Source organism: Quercus lobata, chromosome 1 (assembly GCF_001633185.2).
Source record: "Quercus lobata isolate SW786 chromosome 1, ValleyOak3.0 Primary Assembly, whole genome shotgun sequence".
In the NCBI taxonomy this organism is placed as follows: Eukaryota; Viridiplantae; Streptophyta; class Magnoliopsida; order Fagales; family Fagaceae; genus Quercus; species Quercus lobata.
In genome coordinates, this window is record NC_044904.1 from 7,732,464 (window position 1) to 7,751,041 (window position 18,578).

The 18,578-nt window shown below is 35.7% G+C and overlaps 2 protein-coding genes across 3 annotated transcripts; one reads left to right on the forward strand and one right to left on the reverse strand.

The window, feature by feature from the left end:
* Positions 1-3,136: 3,136 nt before the first annotated feature.
* On the forward strand, positions 3,137-5,895 carry LOC115974675 (L-ascorbate oxidase homolog). The gene is made up of 3 exons (XM_031095178.1): positions 3,137-3,512; positions 3,858-4,967; positions 5,408-5,895. Exons 1-3 carry the CDS (start codon positions 3,265-3,267, stop codon positions 5,706-5,708), a joined length of 1,659 nt encoding a protein of 552 aa, XP_030951038.1. The 5' UTR covers positions 3,137-3,264; the 3' UTR covers positions 5,709-5,895.
* A 1,438-nt stretch (positions 5,896-7,333) lies between these two features.
* Positions 7,334-9,714, reverse strand: LOC115974754 (gibberellic acid methyltransferase 2-like). Of its 2 annotated transcripts, none has more exons than XM_031095298.1 (3): positions 9,065-9,714; positions 8,478-8,771; positions 7,334-7,951 (listed from the first exon to the last, which is right to left on the reverse strand). In XM_031095298.1, the coding sequence occupies exons 1-3, from the start codon at positions 9,623-9,625 to the stop codon at positions 7,589-7,591; spliced, it is 1,218 nt and encodes a 405-aa protein (XP_030951158.1). In that variant the 5' UTR covers positions 9,626-9,714; the 3' UTR covers positions 7,334-7,588. The 2 variants fall into 2 exon arrangements, with proteins under 2 accessions (XP_030951158.1, XP_030951233.1); XM_031095373.1 differs by having other exon boundaries at positions 7,810-7,941.
* Between the last annotated feature and the right edge of the window lie 8,864 nt (positions 9,715-18,578).

The window sequence follows — 18,578 nt, forward strand, 5'->3', positions numbered from 1 at the left end:
AGTGGTGGTTGTAGTGACAGTAGTGATAGTGGTGTTGCTGGCAGTACTAAAGTATGGAGAAATTAATGGAACAAAAGGGTGGCAAAAAAAAAAACGTTTTCTGATTCTAAAAACAGAAAATGCTTTTTCAAGTAGGTTTCCATTCTTAATCAATTTCCGCGTACTGTAATTTGCAATTTACTCAAAATAATAATTTAAAAGCCATTTTGACTCTTTGAGACCAAAGATGAAGTTTTCCGACAAGAGGAGAGGAGGGTGAAAACCGCCACCTTTCACACTAAGAAACAGACATTATTTCTTTAATAGTAATTTTGCAAACTTACTCAACAAATTTTACCCTTATCAAATTACTCTTCTTCTTCTTTTTTTAGAAAATTATCAAATTACTCTTAGTGTAACCCTTTGCAATATTCGTATATTGCATTAGTCAATAATTTTTTTTTATATAATTAATATTTTGAAAATCCGATTATTGGATTATGTATTTTTGTTGCTTTTAATATACACATTAAATTTTGTGTTAACTGAATGTTATTTTCTATTTGATCTTGAAACTCATATTTTATAAATAATTTTGAAGTTAAAATAAATAAACCCTTAAAATTTAATCTGTTTTATGATGTGATAATTATTGACATGGGCGGAGCCAGGGAGAGTTTGATAAATACCCTCCAGCCCACTCATATCCTCCATTCTTTAAAAGAAAATATCCCATTTTTTAATATTAATATGAACTCAAAATATTTTCTAATTCTCCTAATCTGTTTAAGAAAAAAAAAATCTTTTATGTGTAGCCTTAAAATATAAAATGTTATGGTATTGCAACATTCCCTTACCAATGTGCCCAATTTTATTTATTGTTATTGTTGTATTTACTTCTTGAACAATACTTTATACTTTTCATTGTTTTCTTTTTTAAATAAACCACATTTTGATAGTTGGAAGTGTAGTCAATATAGAAATAAAAAAAGAAACCATTGATACTTTGAGTTAATTTACAAATAAAGACACCATATACACATATAGAACATTTTAAATTCAAGGCTTACTTAAAAATTTAAAGATGTCAAGTAAATTATCATATTTTTGATACTTCGAAGATATGCATATATCTATTAATTTATTTATATATTTTACTTTTAAACAATCAAAATAACTTGTTTGAATGTCTTACCATTAGTTTTTAAATTCATCTATTAATGATTATATATATATTGATTATTTTCATTTATATATTTTATTTATGTAAAATACATATATACTTGTAGTCATCCAGATTATGAAGTAGTTTAAATATTCCAATGATTATTAAGTCTAATTCTAACAGTAGACATAATAAAATGAATTGCCACTAGACAGGAAAATATAAATTATAAGTTACATTTTATTTAATTACAGAATTTTAGTAATTTTTACTTATATTAATTAACAATTTTAACATTATTTTTGCATTCAACCTTTTATTTTAATCTTGCCTTGGAATAAAATCATGACTCTACCAACTTATTGACTTTCAATCATCTTGATATTTTGCAACATGATGGGTATAAAGAGGCAATATCGAACAATTAATTCGTGAAAATACTCTTTCAATTAAAAGGAATGGAGTTGCATGATGTTGCATTAACTTACATATATAAGATGTAGTCTCGGTTTTCCAATTAATTTTCAATCACATGATTGCATTGACTAATGCAAATATAATGTTATCTTTTTCAATTATGTTCTTTATTAGTCAATACAACTATACGTTGGAATTAGTTGAAAAATTTAAGGTACAACACTTAAGAAATTATACTAGACTCCCCAATTAAATTCAAAATAATAACTAGTCCTGAATTATTAACTATTCTATATTTTACATCAAAATTAATACAACTATAATATTAAAACATGCATGTAATTGAATGTAAAGCTATGACGACGAAGGATACCAACAATTCAATTTTTCTGAAGTAATAAAGTTCTTCTGCCACTTATGTAATTCACAGATATGATAATCTTACATAAAATTATAAGCTAAAAATTACAAGAATTACAGATTTAATAGGTTTTTTTTCTGCTAATTTATTTTTAAGGAAAGAAGGTTGGATGAGGTCATATAGCCTATATGCAATTCTTTAGCATATCCCAAGACTCTCACGGTGGTTTAAGCACTTATAAAACTATATATGATCCATTCAACCCTACTCTTTTTATTTTACTGAATAATTTCAAGAAGGAAAAGGATATATGAGGTCCAAAATTGTTGGTGATTATTATTATATTTATAAACAAGATCATATAGCAAGCCTTGTAATTCAATGGCTACTCTCCTAACTATCGAATTATCCATAAAAAGAAAAAAGAAGAGAAATCATGTATAGCATAATAACAAGAAGAGTCTTCTAGCTGTATTGTAACAGTGTCTTCACAACAGCCCCAAGCTGTATTGTAACAAGAATGATTAAATTGCAGTCTTTTAGCTGTAGTGTACAAGAACGATTAAATTGCAGTCTTTTAGCTGTATTGTAACAAGGAGAGACTTCACAACACCCCCAAGCTGTATTGTAACAAGAATGATTAAATTTGCAATTTTTTGGTTGAACTTTATGTGCATCATTCTTCAACAATCTTAAGCATTAGTTTTCAACTTTTTTTTTTTTTTTTTGTTGTATTGACAAGATTAACCATTATGGAAAATATTAACAATTTAGTGAGAACGGTATGCTTCAAGTAGATCATACATGTTCAAATATTAAACTAAAATTTTTGGCTCTTTTTTAACACACAAACTCAATACTAACTTTAGAGTTTAGACTAGTTCTAGTATTCTGCCGTTTTTTTAACCTAAAAAATATCTTCTGCCGTTGAAAAATTGAGTTGGGAATAGTTTTGGACAGTGGCAATTAGTTTGACATTAACCAAGACATAATGTGTTAAGTTAGTTAAGAGAAAAAGCGAGTGCATGTATTTAGGGGAAAAGAGAGAGAGAGGAATGAGAGAAAATTGAGAGGAAGGACGGAATGCAAGGGGCAAGAGAAAAGGGTGAGCTCAGAGAAGATTGCGGAGAGTTTGTATGGTAGAGAAATATCCTATTAAATGTATATAAGAGGAGGAAGAGAATGTCCATCGGAAACGCTAGAAGGAGGCCAATCATCTTCTTCTAAAATAGGGACTGATATATAGTGGGTACGTAGGAAAGGGTTGATCTAACAAAGATCAAAAAACACACAAAAAAAAAAAAAAATAGTGAAAAATATATAGGAAAGAAAGAAAAAAAAAATGGTTGAGGTGAAGCTTATATTGTTGCTATGCCTCACCATTGGAGTAATGTCTGTAGTCCGAGGTGAAGATCCTTACCTTTTCTTCACATGGAAAGTCACCTATGGCACCATCTCTCCATTGGGGATCCCCCAACAAGGCATTCTCATCAATGGTCAATTTCCAGGACCCAATATCAATTCCACCACCAACAACAACATTGTCATCAACGTCCACAATTACCTTGATGAACCATTCCTCTTGACATGGTATTCATTTCTTTCTTTTTTCTTCATTGACTTTTTTATTGTTGTGTGCCGCCAACAATGACATGCTATTAGCATCTACATTATCTATCTTAAAATTTTAAATAACTTGACATTTTTTATAGTCAAAATAAATTTTAAATATATATAAACTATAAATTCTCTGTTTCACTTGAAAATGAGAAGATCTTGTTTCATTACATATGTTATAAGAAAAAAAATAATTAAATTTAAAATATATAATTCTATTTTTTTATATATTATACACAGGAAAATGTTAGAGTTATAAACTATTTTATAAACCGCAAATATAGTGAATTAATATTTTCTAATTCGTATGACATGCAGGAATGGCATCCAACATAGAAAGAACTCATGGCAAGATGGAGTGCCCGGAACCAATTGCCCCATTGCCCCTGGGAAAAACTACACCTATCACTTCCAAGTGAAGGATCAGATTGGAAGTTACATCTACTATCCCACCACTGCCGTGCACCGGGCAGCGGGTGCCTTTGGCGGCCTCCGTGTGAACAGCCGGTTGCTCATTCCTGTCCCATATGCTGATCCTGAGGATGACTACACTGTCCTCATTGGTGACTGGTACACCAAGAGTCACTCAACACTCAGGAAGTTATTGGACACTGGTCGTTCCCTTGGTAGACCAAGCGGTGTACTCATCAATGGAAAATCTTCCAATGGTAAGGGCAAGGATAAACCCCTTTTCACCATGAAGCCAGGCAAGACCTACAAGTACAGAATCTGCAATGTTGGGCTTAAGGCATCCCTCAACTTCAGGATCCAAGGTCACACTATGAAGCTGGTTGAGATGGAAGGCTCCCACACAGTCCAAAACACATACGAATCCCTTGACGTTCACGTAGGGCAATGTTTCTCAGTTCTTGTCACTGCTAACCAAAAGCCCCATAACTATTACATTGTAGCTTCAACTCGATTCTTGAAAAATGTGCTCGTTGGTAAAGCTATCATTGGCTACACCAATGGCAAGGGCCCAGCCTCACCTAAGCTCCCTCCAGCCCCAGTTGGTTGGGCTTGGTCCCTTAACCAGTTCCGTACCTTCCGTTGGAACCTTACAGCTAGTGCAGCCAGGCCTAACCCTCAGGGCTCATATCACTATGGTGCTATTAACATTACCCGAACCATCAAGCTTGTTAACTCTGCTAGTAGAGCAGGTGGTAAGCGTCGTTATGCAATCAATGGTGTATCCCACATCGACACTGCCACTCCACTCAAGCTAGCTGAGTACTATGGTATTGCCAACAAGGTCTTCAAATATGACACGATCCCAGACGATCCCAAGCATATTGCTCCAAATAAGGTCACCGTGCAACCCAATGTCGTCAACACCACCTTCCGTAACTTCGTGGAGATCATCTTTGAGAACCACGAGAAGAGCCTGCAGTCATGGCATTTGGATGGATACTCCTTCTTCGCTGTTGCGTAAGAAACTAACTAAACTAGCTATTATAATCTTAATTATTTTACTTGATTTTACGTACATAACAAATTTCACAACTTAAATTTAAGAGCATTTGTATTAATTCCTGCAAAAATTTCTGGCTATTTTAATATAATAAAAAAAAAAAAAAAACTATTATTTTTTCTAATTTACTTAACCATTTTTCAAAAACATCTATAAACAATGATTTATTTCACGTTACATGTCATTAGAATATTATTTTTTTATCAATTTTTTATTATTCTCTCAATTTATCTTTCTATTTTTGTGTATATGAGTAAAGAAAGTATTAAAAGATAGACTTGCATGCATACACAATTTTAACTTAACTGATGTTGGTGATTTTTGATATTAAAGTGTAAAATTTACCCTTTATGCTATTATACATGGACTAATGTAAGCACTCTAAACATGCATGCAGCATTGAACCAGGGAGATGGAGCCCAGAACGTAGAAAGAACTACAACCTTCTTGATGCAGTGAGTAGGCACACAGTCCAAGTTTACCCAAATTCATGGGCAGCGATCCTGTTGACATTTGACAATGCTGGAATGTGGAACTTGAGGTCGGAGCTGACAGAGAATCGCTACCTTGGACAACAGCTTTACGTGAGCGTTCTCTCCCCAGAACGTTCTCTCAGGGACGAATACAACATCCCAGACAATTGCTTGCTCTGTGGCCTAGTCAAGAACTTGCCCAAGCCCCCACCTTACACCATCTAAAATTTGACCTCACACACACAGCTATGCTGCCACTAATTTTAATTTTAAAGGAATATTGGAGTGGCTGACTCTACTTAATTTGTATCAACCCTTTCCAAAATGCAATACAATACTTACTCTCTGATTTTTATTTATTTATTTTTATACTTTCCTAGTAGTAGTGTTCATGTAATAGGAATAAATAAGTACTGTGTTCAATTTCAATGATTATTTTAGTTATTTATTTTACTTAAATTTGCTAACCAAAAGCTAATTAAAGACCTAATGAGTCTTTGTTGATTCTCAAATGAAATTTTTTATTTTATTTTCCTGTTTATGAGATGGTTATATGTTTAATAATTAGCTAGCTTTTAAATTTGTGTGTTTCCCACATATAAAAGTGGTATTAAAAATTTTGTTGATTCTCCATTTTGAATTTTTTGCATTTAACGTGTGTGATTTTTTTAATTCCATCACATATTAGGTTGACTAATTTGAATTTATGAAATTAATATGTATAATGCTTTTAATTACATCACATGTTTAGTTGACTAATTATCATTTCCGAATTTAATGTGTGATTAATGCATCCTATTCTAATTTTGTGTTGGTTGCTTTCCTTTCTTAAACTTTGATCTTGAATTTAGCATATGGTAAATATGGTGATATAATTGTAAATTATGGGATTAGGTTAGGATTTCTTTAGTAAGTCCTCCTTAAATATGACCCAATAACGCAAGTGAGGGCCACATGTGGGAGAAATTATAAGATCCATATGATGGACAAGTGATGTGGTCCACAATTCCATTAAAAAACTTCCACCTATTTAAAATTGTTAGTTAGAAAATTTTTTTAAACAGAAATTAATTACTGACTCAGCAATTTTAAACAAGTAGAAGTTTTTTAGTAGAATGGTGAACAAGTGACGTGGTCCACCAGAGGACTCTATAATTTCTCCACATGTAGATCCGTAAGTTTGGGTACCTAACGCCTTTATTAAGTTAGACATTTATATATGAGGTTCAAAGTGACTCTCAGTCCATTTAAAATTAAGTAACGACTCTTTCCCATGTGTAGGACTGGCCCACACCAAACAACCCAACCCGATTTTACAATGATCCATTATTTATTTTTTGAGAATCCAATGATCCATTATTTGAGGCCCATATTAAAATAGATAAATGCTTGAATCAAAGCCTTCACTTTATAGGATACAACTTTTATTATATAATATATGAAGTATAGTATACGATATCATTTGGACTAGAGCTTCTATAATATGTAATTTTATTGAGAATGTTTATTGAAAATAATTGAATTACTGATTATCATATAATTTCACTTTTGGGATTAGTAATTATTATATAATTTCATAACTCTCTTATAGTATAACAGGAATATTATAAGTTTCAATAAAAGATTAAAAATAAATAAATTCGATTGGTTTTAATCACAACGTATTTGCTTCTAATTTAATTTATAGTGCCTTGTTGAAAAAATATATTAAAATAATTAAATTAAAAAAAAAAAAAAAAAAACCCCATGATTTTAAAACCAATCTAATAAACAATAGTCACTTGGCAAAAAGGAGAGTTTAGCCATTTGCTGCAAATAGAAAACAACCACTTTGACATAACCACAGCTTCCAAGGTCTCAATTTTTATCATATAGTTTACAAAATGTATATTTTTTATTTATACAGATGGAATGTCATGGTTTATTATTGAATATAGGACCATGTAGGTGGCATCGATTGGTCTTTTGAAGTCGAAACATTTTCTAAAACAAAATTATACAATACACATGTTTTCTAACTATATGTCTAAATATAATTAGAAAACCTAATATACTTCCCTTAAGAAACTATACCCAAGTCTTACCGAGGGGATAGCTAATTATTCTCACATTCTAATTAGACAGGCAGCAATAGCACCATAGAAACCAGTCTTATGGAGGAGGGTAATATCAGAAGAAACCTGTTTTTCATAACACTTGAACAACTCCTCAGAGATGTTGGGACCAAGGTGGGCCTCAGCTATGGGCCTCAAAGCGGCACGGACCATGTTGGTTTTGGCTCTCCCATAGGAAACCGGATCCCTGATCCACTCCTTATGCTTCTCTTCTGAATGCTCCATTATTTTATGGTACTCCATCTTTTGTATCTCAAAACCACCGCACCTCTTTATTGCCACCTCCACCTCCTCCATGCTTCTCATATATGCCGGAATATTGAACCCGTCTCTCGTCTCTTCGTCTATCAAACCCTTCCATTGTTTTTTTTTTTCAAGGAAAAAAATTGGGGAAAAAGCAAAAGGAAGTGAATCAGTATCAAGATGCCGATGTGATTAGGTCTAGTTTATATATTGCAAAATCATGATATGCATGAAGCATGATAAGGAAGAATTGTTGTGAGATAAAGGTTTAAAAAAAAAAAAAAAAATCTTGGTACAAGTACAATAATATATGTAGGACTAATCATGAAGGACAGCTACAAAAAGGTGATCGAAAAGGAAATAACAATAAATTTGGTGACAACATTTATCACATTTTTTTTAAAACTATTAATTAACATGGTCAGTCGTAACTTGTAAGTAAAAAATGTTATACCATTGATGTTACTCAAAAAAAAGAAAACTCAAGTGATATCATGGAAATTGTATGATTGGAAAGTGGAGGTTTATGAATGTAAATATATATATATATATATATATATATATATGTGTGTGTGTGTGTGTGTGTGTGTGTGTGTGAGATGATAAATAGGCAGGGGGAGATAAGAGAGCAAGATACCATTTTTAATAGGTCTTGCCAAGCTTGATCCATGGAAGTGGCAAAAGGGTGCTTGGCACTCGAGTCAGGATCCCCTAATTGATTCTCAGGATGCTGGAATCCAGGCCTTCCTCCCATTAGCATAAACAGCATTCCTCCATGAACAATCTCCTCTTTCCGGCATCTTAAAAAGTTCTCCAGATCCTCTTCTGATTGCTTTGCATATGCTTCAACTACCTCTTTCTTCGCTCCATTGATCCACGCTCTTCCTTTATTCCAAGCTGCTGATCTCTTATCTAGTACTGCATCTGGTACCTGATTTATATATAAAGGAAAATTGAACATATTTAGTCATTTTTCTTTTCTTTTTTGGCAAGGAAGCACGTATTATTTGGTTCGAATATAGCTTAGATGTGAGATGAACTATTTTGTGTCACAATATAACCAACAAGACACAAAAGTAGAGGACACTTTTGAAAACAATTTCACGAGATATCAATGGAATAGTGTGTTTGGTTTGTGCGTGTGTATGAATGTGAGATAGATGAATATATATGTATGTAAAAGTATAACTATTACTATATATTGTTAGTTAATTTAATTAGTACCTGGGAGAGCCAGTTTAAAGCACTTAAGCTAACCACAACATGAAGCTTTCTCTTAGGAAAAAGTCGACCATAGAAGGATCCAGGCACACCTGCAGCATAATAGTGCCTTGTTGTGGCCGCAGGCAGTGATCTGAATAAAGAGTTGAAATCATTTGAAGGGAGATCAGAGAAGAAGGCCTCAAACTCTGGCTCAACGCCACACTCATGGATGTATTTCTTTCTCAGGCACTCAACAACCATGTCAATTGTGGCCAAGGTGTTGTACCCAGTTGCGCAACCCAAGTCAGCAATCCTTATACAACAATCCTTTTCCTCCTCTATCCTAGAGAAAAGTTTCAAATTCAGTGATTGTATAGCTGTTAAGAGCAATGGCTTAGATAAGGTGATTGCAGATGCTGGAGCTTCTGAATTCTTGGCATAGCTGCCATCATCATCTCCACCTTGCATACATAAAACCCTTTGAAGCCCTCCTGCCCATTTCTGCTTGTGCTCCTCGTAGTTTGTCTCTAAACCCTCTCTAGGACTAGTGGTGGATATGGTCATTGGTCTCGACAATTCCATCTTCTTCAATCTTCTTACCGGGAGTGTAAAACAACTACAGATTCTTGAAAATCGATACCAATGACTATATCTTAAGCTATAAGTAAATAAGCTAGCACTTGTAGAGTTGTAGTCGTAGGTAATTAAGTATGGTGGAATAAATATGCTTGAAGGTTTCAAAATGTGCTTGCTGACGCACTAGATGTGTTATGGGGTCACAGAATTTGGTAGGTAGAAGTATTTGGTAAAAGTATTTGTGCTACGTGTTAATCTCAATTTCTTTTTCTCTTTTTTGTAGTGTTTACACGCAAGGACATGCGTAAGTCCATCTGTCCATGGAAGCTTGTAGATATATAACAATCTATACGTTAACTAGGATAAGAACAGCAGTGCTTCCATAGTTTTATAATTATCAACAAATCACTAGTAGACTATTAGATATAGCACTTAATTACATATCTGTCACATGCACTATGCTGTAAAAACAATGCATAAAAATCCAAATATGTTATGATAATTACTAGAAGAGAGAAACAAAACTAAGATAAGGAAAAAGGGTAAAAACTAGTTCACATGATATGCATAAGAGTATGTATAATAGGGTATTTGAGAGAAGAAAAAGAAATGCATAGGAATTGAATTCCTTTTGGCTTTTTGTACCAAAATTTTTAGCGGGCGCTAGAACTACAAATTTTTTTTATAAATTACTAATGTGATAAAAGGTTACTAGTAAAAAGAAAAAAAAAAAATGATATGAGTGATAGGCCCATATGTAAACCAGTAAGAATTTATTACCAAAACAGTTTGTAAAAATATTATAAAAAAGTTTGTGAGTATAACATTACTCTTAAAAGAATCAATAATATTGTTTAAGAAAAACAAAATGTAATTTTATTGAATAAAATTTCTAAAATTAGTACACATATATAATAAAAAAAAAAATTTAATTAAAAAAATATGGGGGGCTATTGCCCCCCATAGTCCAATGATGGCTTCATCCCTATCTATAGGTTGGTCTAATTGTTTACATGCTGAACTTTGGGTCGTGAGAGATGGCATTGCCCTTTGAAATCGAATTAGATGTTAACTCTGTTGTTGGGTTACTAAACAGCAATGATGACTCTCTAGCTAATTTTGCACCAATGGTTGATCATGGGCCGAGCCATGTTGAAGGGTGGGGGTGGGGGGGGGGGGCCATGGCCCCCCAAAACTTTGAAATTTATATATATATATATATATATAATTATTTTAATGTTTTCAAAATTTAGTCTACAAAAATAAGAGTTGGCCCCCCCTAAGTATTTGAATTAGTCCAATGATACTTTAAAAAAAAAAAAAATTGGTCTTTATAGAGACAAAACTTTATTTTTCGTAATTCTATTTTTTATTATAAAATGTGTTTTTATATCTGTTAAATATTTGAAAAAGTTTGGCACCAAATATGTTTGAATTTATCTTTTTCAATCCGTTATGTGACGATTAACAAGTCATTGACTCATTAAAAAATTCTTGTCACTAAAACTACACATGAAATGTCTCTTTTGTTACCACATAATGGGTCAAAGCAAAATAACTTCAAATATGTTTGAAGTCTAATTTGTTCCTCCAAGTTTTGGATCATTCTTGTTTTTGAAAATTACATTAGTTCAATTGAATAATTTTACTTACATTAGTATAAAATTTGATAATTTTTATAGAAAATGAAACTTTTTAAGAATTTCACTATAAAAATTGTGAAAATGAATTTTATTAATTTTATGAAAGATAGCCATCAAACATAATTTTGATTGAAAATATTAAACTCTTTTTTTGTTGAGTGTGTGTATATATATAACTTATCAAATAAAAAAGTGTGTATATAATAAAAAAAAGCATGTGTATTTATGTGTGTGTATGAGGTTGTCTTGATAAATATATTAGTGTTGCAACTTGGCCCCCAAAACAAAAATTTCTGACTCTGCCCCTATGTCTGATGATTACAAGAACTTAACGAACCAAATTCTCAGGTGGAAGCTAACCACCGCTATAGGGAAGCCAATACTTATGCCAATGTGCTTGCAAAAATGGTAGTCCACCTTCAATAGGATTTTGCTATTTTTGACACTCCTCTTGTGGAGCTGTCTTTACTGGTCTCGGCTGTAATCGTCTACGCACTGAAACTGCCTCTATGGTACATAAAAATGTTTCTTTACTTGTCAATGATTATAATTTATGCACTAGTTTTGTTAAAGTATTTCCAAAACTTGTTGACTGCTTACACTAATCAGCAAGTTTACTGTTTTAAAACATTATCTTCCTTTTGTGCAACTTTTGAATCATAAAGTAATCTATCTCCCTAACTAGACTAATCTCAACAACCAAATTCACAAACTCCTTCTAAGTCCAAAGCCAATAATATTAGAGTCTGAATTTGGTAAGTATGGGATGTAAACCTATGTTTTATACCATCCAATAAGAAATTACCACATCAGTTTTTTACTTAAAATTCAATACGGACTACCACACATAACAATATCTTAATAAACTGACAGTTAAATTGGATTTTCAAATGGGTATTAGAATTGATTGAGTGTGATTATACTTATTCTTTAATATGTAATATGATAATGTGACATATTAGGATTGAAGGGATAAAACTTGGGTTTTACACCACATTCAATTTAATCTCATAATATTATCTTTAATTCTAGGGATTAAATTCAATAAGGATGTGGTGTAAAAACAAAGTTTTACCCCTCCAAACCCAACATGCCACATCATCAAATTACATATTAAAGAATAGGCACAACCACACTCAATCAATTCTAATACTTATTTGAAAATCCAATTTAACTGTAAGTTTATTAAATTTGATATATTAAATTTTAAATAAAAGTTTGATGTAACAATATCTTAATAGATGGTGTAAAACATAAGTTTTACACTCCATTCTTACCAAATCCGGACTCTAAATTCTATGCAATGATTGACCAATAGTCTTAATTTTGTTTACCATATTGCAATAGAATACAACGGAATTGAAGAGTGAAAAGAAGTTGCATACATTTTCCTTCATAGCCACAATATCTCTTAGCCAAACTAATCTCCACTAACCAGATCCCCACAGATTCATCACTTGCATCATTTGACTCTTGGTTAATGAGAGAAGAAGCTTCATGAAACCCCAATCAGAACCAATTTCTTTAGTAGTTTGCTTTTAAACTATACCGGTATATTTATATAACAGTCTAAAATTAATTAATTATATATATATATATATATATATATATATATATTTATTTATTTATTTTTAAGTAATACTACAGATACAAACTATTCTACAATATTTTTACAAACTACTGATGTGGCTTTAGTATTTTCCAAATAGTTATTGTAAGTAAAAATCTGATGTTCGTGATAGATCCATATTAGAATTAGTAAGAATTTGCCACATCAATAGTTTATAAAAATGTTGTTGTAAGGACACGATTCGTGGCGGACCGTAATAGTGTCGGGTTCGCACGTAAAAAGACCCTAACAATATCATTTGTAGAGCGTGAGTTTGGAAGGCTAGGCCTTGATCGACAGGCGGTGGGTTTTTCGTGGTGTTCGTACAAGTTTAAATTTTCCTTCACCCCTAGAGTCTTTCTCCTGGAGGTGGGCTGGGAGGCTCTGGTTTTTGGCCATTTTTCCCAACCTCCTCTTTAGGTTACTTATTTTTCCTTTTATATTTGTCTGCGTTCATTGTCCTTCGTCCACGTATAGGATCAACCTTTCCAAGATTGATACTTGTCCCATCAGCTCATATTCAAAGTCGTTGGGGGTGGTTGTAAAAGCCAAAGAATGCGGCTCTGTCAGGTTCAGAGCATTGAATGGCAGTAAGGGCAACTTTCCCCGGATATTTTAGATCTTTCTTCCAAGTTTCAGTCCTATACCGTTTTTACCCCTCTTTCAGGGGGGACTTTGGGTCTACCGAGGACCGAGCTGTCCTCGGCGGTATCCATAGGCTATTTTGTCGAGTTTGGGCCATAGCCTTCCTCGGCTTGGGCCTTTGGATTCTCCCCGGGTAGATGCGCCTGGCCCATAAATCATTTGGGCCCCACAATAACCCCTCAAAACCCGACTGTCCAACCTCTTGGTTGGAAAGGGGGGTTTTGGTGATGCCGAACCTCTTCCCACAGCCCAATCAATTTGGCCTATTAATAATGCTGGCGGCTCTTCATCTGTCCAAGAAATGCACCGGTCTATGAGACAGTTTTTTGATATCGCGCTTGATGCGTTCTTATCGTTTGGGTATCCAAGACGCGCTTTTAATGACCACTATTTACGAGACTACTTTAATTCGGCGGTTTGTTTTGATGGGGTGGAGAAACGGAACCGGCATGTTTGTGTTGGCAGATTCCTTTGGAGATCTGAACCTATTAAATGTCTCCCGCTCCACCATTTGTATAAGAAGGAAGGGAGGAGGTTATTGTTTTTGTAAAGAATCCCTTTTCATCCTTCTGAGATTTGAGATACTTGGCCTCCCCTAGGGTTCATTTTACCCACTGGTTTATAAACTAAATCGTGATACACTTTACCATAACAACGAGTGATGCAGGAGCCAAACCCCTCCCATTAACGCCATGTTCCAATAAAGCTCATTATGGCTCAATCGGGACAGGGGTGGCGAAGACTCAAAATCAACCTCACCCTTCTTTCAGTCAAAATCCGAAGCAGGGACTTGTCACGTCAAACTTTCGGCGTGACTGAGTCGAGAACACCCATCATCAGTACCAACCGCTCTCCTATGAGCATACCTAGTATGGCTCCAGTGTGTTGGGAGTCAGGATCGAGGCAGGGACTAAGTGTCTCTACTTCTTCCTCTCTTCCTTCACTGGTGCTATCCTCCGTCTCCCTTTCTTAGTCTTCCCAGCACCAGATCCATCCTGGTGCTTTCACTTCTCCCTCTTTTGCTCCTTTTTCTTTCTTTTCATCTCTTCTCTCTTCTTCTCCTCCTTCTTTACTCATGTCCTCCATCTTCTTCATTCATCTCCTCCATCTTCTTCATTGATTTCTTCCTTACTATTTCCTTCTCCTTCATTTTTTCCCAAAGAAGGTTCTTATCGTAATATGAGCAGTATTGAGGCAGAGATTGGAGAGACTTTGAAGACGAGTTTAAAAGACGCCTGACAGTTTACTTATCTGTACTACGGATGTAATTGTTGCTTAGGCAGTTCACATTTTGTATAGGCTCGTTTGAGCCCCTCTTTGTACGTTGTAATAATTTTTCGTATTAATAAAAATTGTTGTTATTTTATTTCGCATGTTTTGTCTCTATGCCTTTTCTTTTTTTTTTAAATTTACAAACGCTGCTCGGCACAATAATATAGCATCTAAATCAATGACGACTAAGACCAAAATACTTGATAATAAAAAGATGTCGCCATAACTTTAATAGAAATGCTTGGCACAATAAGGCCGACCAGTGAAAAGTAATACTTACCCCATGCTAGCCGAGGAGTAAGACGAAGGTTTGATGCCGTGTGAGGAATAACCATTTGAAGATATATCACCCACCAAATGAACAGCCTTCTTATACGACTAAATGCTGGGGCGTTCCACCACCTTCCTTACAACTTTATTGGTCTTAACCTTTTATGGTGTTTAAGCCGTGGATGAAGTGACCTAACATTTTTATTAAGTAACCCATCTTACGAAATTCAAACATTTTCTTATCCAAGTATTTGGTTTCCCCATTGGCTTGGGTCCGAGGACCATACAAGGCCTTAGTTCTGTCCAAAACTTGTAATAATTATAATTTTTTGTACTTGGTTTTCCCATAGGCTTGGGTCCAAGGATCATGCAAGGCCTTGGTTCTGTCCAAAACTTGTAATAATTATAATTTTTTGTACTTGGTTTTCCCATAGGCTTGGGTCCGAGGACCATGCAAGGCCTTGGTTCTGTCCCTGGGCTACTATGCTGAACGGGCCTGGGCCACGAATTTACTGGGCCCGCAAATTAAGAGGTATTTCCATAGTCTTTGATCACGCGGTACTTTTTGGCGTCCCAGTGTTCGAGGTGCGCCTTCTCGAGACTCCTTTAACCTCAGGGTTGCAGACGACGTTGGAAATCGAGCCAGAGACGTTTTGTCTGTAGCGTTCCTTGGGACACTGCGTGAATTAAATGCCACCGGTTTACTTCTGGGTATAAATGGGATAGAGGATCACTTCACTTGCACATAAACTCTCCTGTTCCCTTCAGAACCATATTTCTTCCATATCCGCGATCTCTCTTTCTAGTGCCACTGCCTCAAAGCAAGATGTTTGAGGCGTGGATGGGGATGAAAGGTCTTCGCACGCTTCAGAGGCACCGAATCCTCAAGGTGATATGGTATGGACAAGGATGGCACAGATTCAAGCCAGCCCTCCGTCTTGACAGGAGGAAGATGGTACACCTCCTTCTTTTAGTCAAAATCCGAAGCAGGTTCTGGTCATGCCAGATTTTTGGTATGTCAGAAGAAGGAATTTCCGCCATCAGCGCTGTCTGCCTTGTAGCAGGCAAATTTTTGCGGGGGCTCCCCAACTTCCGGCTCTCTGCACCTTTTCTGTAGATGGTGTTAGCCTGAGGTCAGGTTCCCTGCACCTTTTCTTCACCGGTGCAGACCCCAAGTTGGGTTCTTTTGCTGCCTGAGTTATGGGCGTGCAAAAGTATTGAGGAGGAATAAGGTCTCGAGGCAGTAGCCAACTTCTCCTCTGTGCTACCTCCTCGGCTTCATCTTCACTCTCTTGTATTTTTCGTTACTTACGTAGTTAGCTTCAATGTAGGCTTTGTTTCAGCTTTTCATTGTACACTGTACTGTTCCTTTGTCTTAATAAAATATGTGTCTATTTCTCTATACATATCTTTCTTCTCCGTAACAACTACTTTATGCATGAATATTTAATATAAGCTTGCCCTTAATGATATTCCAGGCAGAAAAATGCCTTAACACAGATTCCTACTAGTTTAAACTTACAAATATTATCAAGCATAATAAGGTTAATCATCAATAAATTAAACTCTTGGAACTAACCGGGATAACCGCTGAGTGTTGCGCGATGCATGCTAGAGCGATGTCCGAGAACGATAAACTCTAAGTAATTCGTCTGAGAGGGTAGCCGAGTAGCGAGGGACTTTGGTTGTGCTTTTGGGTAATATGTTGCGCTGTATCGCATCAACCCCTTTGATACTGGGGATCAGAGGGTAGACCGAGGAATCCGCGCAATCAAGGTATTAACCCATCTGTTAACGCGGAGTTCTCTTCGGATGGATTTTGAGGTTTATGTGCCATAGTTTTTTTTTTTTTTTTTTTTAAATAGTTGGTTCCTCATCCAGGTAGTTGGTTTCCCCATAGGCTTGAGGCCGAGGACTATGCAATACCTTGGTTCTGTCCAAAACCTAGTTTTCCTCATCCAAGTAGTTGGTTTCCCCATAGGCTTGAGTCCGTGGACTATGCAATGTCTTGGTTCTGTTCAAAACCTAGTTTTCCTCATCCAAGTAGTTGGTTTCCCCATAGGCTTGAGTCCGTGGACTATGCAATGCCTTAGTTCTGTCCAAAACCTAGTTTTCCTCATCCAGGCAGTTGGTTTCCCCATAGGCTTGAGTCCGAGGACTATGCAATGCCTTGGTTCTGTCCAAAACCTAGTTTTCCTCATCCAAGTAGTTGGTTTCCCCCATAGGCTTGAGTCCGTGGACCATGCAATGCCTTGGTTCTGTCCAAAACCTAGTTTTCCTCATCTAGGCAGTTGGTTTCCCCATAGGCTTGAGTCCGTGGACTATGCAATGCCTTGGTTCTGTCTAAAACCTAGTTTTCCTCATCCAAGTAGTTGGTTTCCCCATAGGCTTGAGTCTGTGGACCATGCAATGCCTTGGTTCTGTCCAAAACCTATTTTTCCTCATCCAAGTAGTTGGTTTCCCCATAGGCTTGAGTCCGTGGACTATGCAATGCCTTGGTTCTGTCCGAAACCTAATTTTCTTTGGCACTAAAACTTAGTTTTACGGGAGTTAACTCCTCGGCCAAGCCCCTAGAATTATTCGCGCGATTAACGCTGACAAACGTAGCCCCTAATCAAGAAGCATAGCCCCTAACGGAACTTTGCGCTGAAACTCTATAACCAATTGTTAGGAATAAAAAAGGAACTATTTCGACCTACCGCCTATGCCAACACACAAGCCTTCCCCACAGACGGCGCCAATTGTAAGGACACGATTCGTGGCAGACCGTAACAGTGTAGGGTTCGCACGTGAAAAGGCCCTAACAATATCATTTGTAGAGCGTGGGTTTGGAAGGCTAGGCCTTGATCGACAGGCGGTGGGTTTTTCGTGATGTTCGTACAAGTTTAAGTTTTCCTTCACCCCTGGAGTCTTTCTCCTGGAGGTGGGTTGGGAGGCTCTGGTTTTTGGCCATTTTTCCCAACCTCCTCTTTAGGTTACTTATTTTTCCTTTTATATTTGCCTGCGTTCATTGTCCTTCGTCCACGTATAGGATCAACCTTTCCAAGATTGATACTTGTCCCATCAGCCCATATTCAAAGTCGTTGGGGGTGGTTGTAAAAGCCAAAGAATGCGGCTCTGTCAGGTTCAGAGCATTGAATGGCAGTAAGGGCAACTTTCCCCGGATATTTTAGATCTTTCTTCCAAGTTTCAGTCCTATACCGTTTTTACCCCTCTTTCAGGGGGGACTTTGGGTCTGTCGAGGACTGAGCTGTCCTTGGCGGTATCCATAGGCTATTTTGTCGAGCTTGGGCCATAGCCTTCCTCGGCTTGGGCCTTTGGATTCTCCCCGGGTAGATGCGCCTGGCCCATAAATCATTTGGGCCCCACAGTTGTAAAATAATTTGTATTTATAACATTAATCTTTATTTTTTTATGTTTGAAAAGTGTTTTTTTAAGCTAAAATTTAAGAAAATTATATGCATTTTTCTCCCTATATCACTTACAAAAGTAGTTTCATCATTTGCCAAAAAAATTATCC